At 36.8% G+C, this 6,834-nt stretch overlaps 1 protein-coding gene across 1 annotated transcript in view; it reads left to right on the top strand.

The window, feature by feature from the left end:
• Window positions 1–6,834, top strand: part of si:dkey-21p1.3 (collagen alpha-2(I) chain) — a 31,788-nt gene that overhangs the window by 11,656 nt on the left and 13,298 nt on the right. The window contains exons 9-27 of the mRNA XM_014000841.1: window positions 203–256; window positions 368–421; window positions 522–566; window positions 652–705; window positions 776–820; window positions 917–970; window positions 1,050–1,094; window positions 1,199–1,252; window positions 2,353–2,397; window positions 2,477–2,530; window positions 2,618–2,662; window positions 2,827–2,880; window positions 2,972–3,079; window positions 3,157–3,210; window positions 3,300–3,353; window positions 3,610–3,654; window positions 3,735–3,788; window positions 5,550–5,594; window positions 6,073–6,126. Coding sequence (XP_013856295.1) covers window positions 203–256; window positions 368–421; window positions 522–566; window positions 652–705; window positions 776–820; window positions 917–970; window positions 1,050–1,094; window positions 1,199–1,252; window positions 2,353–2,397; window positions 2,477–2,530; window positions 2,618–2,662; window positions 2,827–2,880; window positions 2,972–3,079; window positions 3,157–3,210; window positions 3,300–3,353; window positions 3,610–3,654; window positions 3,735–3,788; window positions 5,550–5,594; window positions 6,073–6,126 — 1,017 coding nt within the window. The remainder of the gene's footprint in view (window positions 1–202; window positions 257–367; window positions 422–521; window positions 567–651; window positions 706–775; window positions 821–916; window positions 971–1,049; window positions 1,095–1,198; window positions 1,253–2,352; window positions 2,398–2,476; window positions 2,531–2,617; window positions 2,663–2,826; window positions 2,881–2,971; window positions 3,080–3,156; window positions 3,211–3,299; window positions 3,354–3,609; window positions 3,655–3,734; window positions 3,789–5,549; window positions 5,595–6,072; window positions 6,127–6,834) is intronic.

Here is a 6,834-nt window from a genome sequence, read left to right on the forward strand (position 1 = left end):
GTCCACACTCCTTTCCAGTTGGTGGCGGTAATGCACACCTAAAGTTTTTTGCAAACCGCCAATAAACCCTAAATAGAAGAAGAAGAAGAGGTCCAGAGGGAACTACTATTATGAAAATGTGCATAGTTTGAGATGATTTGAACCTTCCTATTTTTTAATGATAGGGTTTTAATAATTCCAGTATTGTCTGATTTGGGTGCAGGGTCCTAAAGGCTACAGAGGAGAGCGAGGCATCAAAGGGGAGCTGGGTGAGTGGGTAAGAATCTTTCAAATTAAAACTAAAAGCTCTATGTTTTTTTAACTTAATTTTATTTAGTTTTTTCAAAAATAATACTATTTTAAATGCTCAAACCTTTTCCTCCTTTAGGGTTATTGGGGAGAAGTTGGAGCACAGGGAGAAAGAGGACGAAAAGGAGATAAGGTCAGATTAAACATCCAACACAATCATTTTAAAGCAGGACTGTTTTTATCATAATTATTTTATTTTTATTTAGTTATGTTGTGTGTCATGTTGTGAACAGGGAAACAAAGGAGTCCGAGGCTTCGATGGGGTCCCTGGCTACATAGTAAGAACAGAAGAATTTACGTGACTTCATTACAAAGTCCATTCTCAAACAAATACTAAATGACTGAACTATAAATGATGTGTAGGGACTGCCTGGAGTCAGGGGTCCCCGAGGTTTCCCAGGATCATCAGGACCTCTGGTTGGTGTCACAAAGCTCTTTATAGCCTGCATAAGGTAAAATTATATATCTTAATATGTCTTTTTTCCAGGGAGAGATTGGAGCGCCTGGCTTCGGTGGTCCACCAGGCCCCATTGTAAGTATAAACATCATTTGAATTCTTGCTCTGAGTTAGATTAGGTACTATGAGTTTTTGAAGCTTAATCAATAAATTTGTATGCTCTATTATCAGGGTAAAATGGGCCCCAAAGGGCTTAAAGGATTCCTAGGAGTTAAAGGCCCTCCAGTCAGTAAGATGTTACCATCAAGTATCAGTTTTCAGTGTTAAAAATGGACTTTTGTGAAAGAGCTGTTTCTGCTAACAGGGCCATCAAGGGGAAATGGGCTCTAGAGGAGCAGCTGGACCACAGGTAACTGCATTTATACGTCATTATCTGGGACAGAAACCAAATAATGTTAAGCTTGTGTTTACGGCGAGGGTTGTCCATCAGTATGAGATGGTGTTTGGTTTCAGGGAGAACCTGGTCCGGGTGGAGCAGTCGGTGTTCCTGGTGTCCGTGGCCCCCAGGTGCAAATTATTTTAAAATATTTAATATTTTTCAGAGATGATTCGTTTTTCTTCTGTGTGTTTTCCGGCAACTAACTCGTTCCACAATTTTTCTGCTATTTCAAGGATTCATGTATCAAAACGTTCGGCTCATTTATGTCACAGGTGCTTTGAAATTGGGTATTTCTGCAATTTAGACGTTTTCAGCTCTTTGGCTTTTTCTGACATTTTGTTTCTCGTTGAACATGAATGGAGTAATCTTGAACAACCTTAAAACCCCTGTGAAATATGACCTTTCCTGCACGTTTTATCTTTTATTCTGGTTCAGTTAAAAACAAAAAAACTTTGTGCTGATTTCAGCTGCTTTCAACATTTTTTTTTCCATTTATAGCACTTAAATTTTTTTCATTTAAACTTTTCTCATATTTTATCATCTTTTTTCTGATAATTTAATGTTTTTATGCTTGTTTAGCCAAATTCTGATCATTTCAGCTGTTTTCTGCCTTTTTAGCTGTCTTGTAGCTATTTTCAGTTAATTTTAGCATTTTTCATCTAAATTCACCTTTTGTAATTTCAGCATTTTACTGCTTAATCAGCAAACATGCTCTTACTGCGTCTTTGTTCTATTTTCAGCTTTTTAAAGCATTTTTGGCTAATTTAAGAAAATATGTTAAATATTATTTAGCTGTACATGGAATGGCTTTAGCTATAATAAAATTAATTGCACGTTTTTCATACTCCCTTTTCTTGTTTTTCTGCCTAAGCGATTTTTTTAAATTATTTTTTTTAACTCTCTGCTCACCCTATGTCTGCTAACTTCAACTTGTTTCTGCTCCTGTCTACTTTTGTTTTTCCTACCTTCAGCAAAAGTCAGCTGTTCATTAACAGCTTTGCTAATAAATATTTTCAGCTTCTTCAGCAGCTTTTAGGGAAAAAAAACCTTCGGCATTAGGCATTACACTGTATTTTCACAGGAAATACAAATTCTCTTAATTAAGTTTAGTTGCACAAATAGAACTTGCACTTGTTTAAGGTCCTGTGCACACCGAGTGTGATTTAGTGAACTAACATGTTTAATTTATATTTTATGACTGTAAATTGTTCTATTTATTCCCTCAAAGGGAAATCCTGGACCTAATGGGCCTCCAGGTCCGAAAGGTGATCCTGTGAGTATGTTTTAAAGAACAGACTGGAATAAAATGAAATGTGGATGTGAATAATCTATTTCTCCTTTTTTTGTTTCAGGGTGATCCAGGAGATGAGGGTGAAATTGGTGAACTTGGACCTCCAGGACTAAATGTAAGACAATCAGGTGAAAATATCTGCTGAGGTGATCTCTGTATGTCTTTGAAGTTTGACAGAATATTGTCTGATTTTGCTTCTTAGGGTGCCAATGGACAAACAGGAAAGCCAGGACCCTCAGGTGATCCTGTAAGATAACATAAGGTCGCTTCATTACTTAATCGTGCTCAGACTGATCAGATTTTTCTAACTTGTGCCAACGTTTAATAATTTTTGTTAAGTTCACTTCCTGTTAAACTGTGAAAGTCAGTATGTGTTGAGTTAAAAGTGCAGTTTTCTGTGTTTATAAACAGGGGCTTCAAGCCAGGCGAGGTGAGAAGGGAAGTCTGGGGTTTAAAGGAGATCTGGTAAGTCCAGTCCTTCAAATCTTTTTTTTTCTTCCCCATTTAGTTCATGATCAATTCATAGACCAGATCAGTAAATCAGTTTTGTGTTCAGGGACCTCCAGGGCCTCCAGGAAGACAAGGATTTAAAGGGCGTTCAGGCCCAATGGGTCTACATGGACTGGGAGGACCTACAGGGCCAATGGGACTTCCTGGATCTTTTGTGAGTAAAATAATCTTGTTGATTGAAAATGATTCCAGGGTGACCTTTAGTTTGAGTTTTACCTTCCTGTGTTGAAGGGGTCTGATGGTGTGATGGGGGAGCAGGGCAGGCAGGGAAGAGAAGGACACAAGGTGAAGGAGACAAAATAAGATACTTAAAGTAAAAACTAAATTTTAATGCACATGTTGGTTATTCTGCCTGTGTTTATGCTTTGACAAAGGGGAATCGAGGACCAGCTGGTGTTCAAGGAAGTCCTGGGTCTCGAGGTGACAAGGTAGAACAAAGATAGGGAAATATTGGCACCAATATGTATTTATTTGAATTTTTAATGGTCTTTATTTAATGTGACCTATCTTTAACACTGATTAGAAAATACAAATAAATCTTGAGCATCTTTTTTATTTACCCAAGTTAAGCTATGCAACAAACTCTGACTTAATTCCAACTCAGATGGAAATATTTAGTAAAAACAGTGAAATTGAAGTGTGAATAATACATCATTGTAATATATGACTATTGTTACATTTTAGGGTAGAAAAGGTCAAGTTGGATTTTCTGGACTTCCTGGTCCCATTGTGAGTTAAAACCTTTATTTTACATAAATATGCATTAATGTATTGAATCTATAAATGTGTTTTTTTTTTCCTGCCTGCAGGGAGAAATGGGGAAATCAGGAGAACGAGGACCTGAAGGAGAGCCTGGTATTAAGGTTCCTGTGTGTCTGCATTTTTCATGCTGTTCGTATGTGACTGCAAGATGAAGCTGTTCTCAAAAGTTTTTTTTATGGCGTTTGTGAATAAATGGGTTTTATTAAAGCTTTATTAAAAATGCTCCCCCTAAAGGGGGTTAAGTTGGTTTAAAATGAAGCAATTTCACTGCATTAGATAACAAATGTTAAAGAAAACACACCCCCTATCAGTTCTTCAGTAATAACTCATTGTGATCACTTGGCTTAGGATTAATTTAAAAAAAGATGACATATTAAATTGTTAAACCTCTGATAATTTCTTTATGTTTTGCCTTCAATTAGTCAAACCTTATAGTAACATTTTAAAGTGGTCTTCGTCTCATTAACCCCGATTTTTTTAAGTAGTTTTGCATATTGTCAGCTTTTGTCACTCGTTTTCTGTCCACTCCTTTTCTTCGCTTCAAAACAAAATAAAAAAAAAAGGCATCCAGACTTTTTAAACAACTTCCAAGAAGGTCTTGCTGCTGTTTGGTGTGAAACACACTGTTTTCTCTGAAATGATCCTAATTTGTGTCTGAGAATTTTCTGTTGTTTTTACCAACTAAATGTTTTGATATAATGAAAACCATTCAACAGGAAGCGTATTGGCTTTGTGTCTGATAATCATTGTTGTTTATATGGTTTAATATTTTAACTACAGCCAAACACCATTATTCTTTTCACTGCTATGTGAATGACTCACAGATTTATTTGCCTGTGAAGCAACTTTCACACTTCTTTTATTGATTGTATTGCTGACATGAAACAGTGGCTTCACCACAATGTTCTGTTTTTAAATTAGTGTACATTTTTTCATGATGATGATGATGCTCCCAGTGACTTTGGTATTTTGACCTCCAAGTTCAGACACATACTATCTCTGTGGTTAAGGCCAGTTACTGTACATCTCCTAACCAGCATTAAGGCTTGTTTTTATCATCCTGACCTGGAAAAGGCCATTTTTATCAGCTTTACTGCTGTAATCCTTTGTATGTAGGAATCTCCCAATCCCATCAGTTGTGTTTACCTACTCTGCAGCCCGTATCTTAACCAACACTCCCACATGTCAGCACATCTCCCCTGTTTTATTTACTCTCCATTGGCTTCCAGATCAATTTAAAGTTGCTTTGAAACTTGTATTATTTCCAGTTACTACCTAACTGATCTAGTAAGTTTTTGTGGGTATAAGAGAATTTTAAGATCAGTTGTTGCACCCAGACTTTGGAACCAGTTACCTGAAGACTGGCTTCTTCACCGATCTGGGTCTTTTTATGTCTAATTTTACAACCTTTTTATTCAGGCAGACCTTTAATACCTATAGGGGCTTTCTTGTATTCTTTATTTTTTTGTTGTTCGTTTTTAGCTTTAGTATTGAAGTACTTTGTGCACCTTTTGGCTTTTGAAAAAGACTGTATAAATCCTGATTGGGTTGATATCTGAATCTGAATTGATTGGTTAGAAAGATGGCATTCAAAAAGGAGAAAAAAATGCTGAACTGATTGAGAAAATGTTGCCCAGTGGAAACTGATTTGCTTTAACTTTACTTATTTCAGTTAATTTAACTTTAAGTTGTTTTTATTTTGAAAATGGCGTCCAAATCTTTAGCATTCATCCCATTTAGTAAACAAATTTTCAAACAATCAGGTGCTGCAGTGTTTAAACTAAGAGAAGCAAAGCTGTGTGGGTTTCTGTGTTGTTTACAGTGACAGTAATATTGCGGTGATCTGGTTTGTGTTTGTAAAGGGAATGAATGGCGCTCCAGGGGGACCAGGAACAAAAGGCATGAAGGTGAAATAAAATCCTACTTATGACATTTATTTGACATTAACATGCTTCCCTTTCACTTGGCACAGTTATAAATAACATCTGTAAATTATTTAATCTGCAAATGTGACCTTTCAACGTGCATATTTGTAATAAGCTTTCAACAAGAGGGAGACTGTTGCGCTGAATCAGGTCTATGCTTGAAAGAAACTCCCAAAGAAACAAAGTGTAGGACCATGAAATATTGCAATAGAAACTAAAATATGATTTATTTATATTAATGTTTTGGATGGTTTAGTGCCATGGTTCTCTAATTTGTCTTATTTTGACTCCAAGCTCCTACTAGGACCTAGGGAATTTAAAAACATTCATGGTTCTACTGAGAGAGATACAGCTTGCTATCTGAACCATCGGAACTGTTTGTCCAAGTTGTCCATGTAGTATAATTCCCACATTGTGAACCAGCCAGAAGGAGAAACCACCTGTCTGTGTCCTGCTCTAGGGTTTTCAAGGTCATTTAGGCAACCAAGGACAGAACGGCACTCACGGATCACAGGTAGGAATAAATACATTTTGATGGAGTTGCTGTTTGTTTGATAAAAGCTGTTTGTTTTTTAAGGCTGCTTTAAACTTTCAGTCTCACATCTTATTCCCCCTGCTGAGTGACAAAAAACTGCATATCCCCTGTCTGCTCTCTGCTGCTATCACGCGGTGACCACCGTCATGTACATTAGCCCCAGTCAAACTCTGCGGCGTGGACCTTGTGGCCCGGAGCGTGTGATTGGTTAGAACTTCAAGGGTGTGTTTGTTTCATGAGGAGCAATGCAGTGCCCACCACTGTTAACACACACACAAAATAATAAGTTTTTCCTCAGCAGACTCTTCACCCAACACAACACTGATCGCTGAGTGAAAAAAAAAATATATATATATATTTATATATGCCATTATTATTGTTGCTTATATACTTATGAGCTGTGGAGGGAGGAAGATAATTTATGGCCCACCATGTCTTCAGCCCGTTTATACTCGGTCAGGTAAAAAGACATCTGAATTGATGCAATCACAGATCCGCTGTATAATCCAAGATTTAGGGCAAGCCATTTTCTCATAAAGAATCTTCAAAGCAAGTATTCATAATTCAGTTCATCCACTTCAAATTAAACCATTCAACAATCAGGTATTTCACTTGGTATTCTCAGTGGCGCCTCTAGAAAAATGCAAGATCAAACCACTATTTAAAAAACCACAGAAAATGTATAAT

Source organism: Austrofundulus limnaeus, unplaced genomic scaffold, assembly GCF_001266775.1.
Source record: "Austrofundulus limnaeus strain Quisiro unplaced genomic scaffold, Austrofundulus_limnaeus-1.0 Scaffold8, whole genome shotgun sequence".
NCBI lineage: Eukaryota > Metazoa > Chordata > Actinopteri > Cyprinodontiformes > Rivulidae > Austrofundulus > Austrofundulus limnaeus.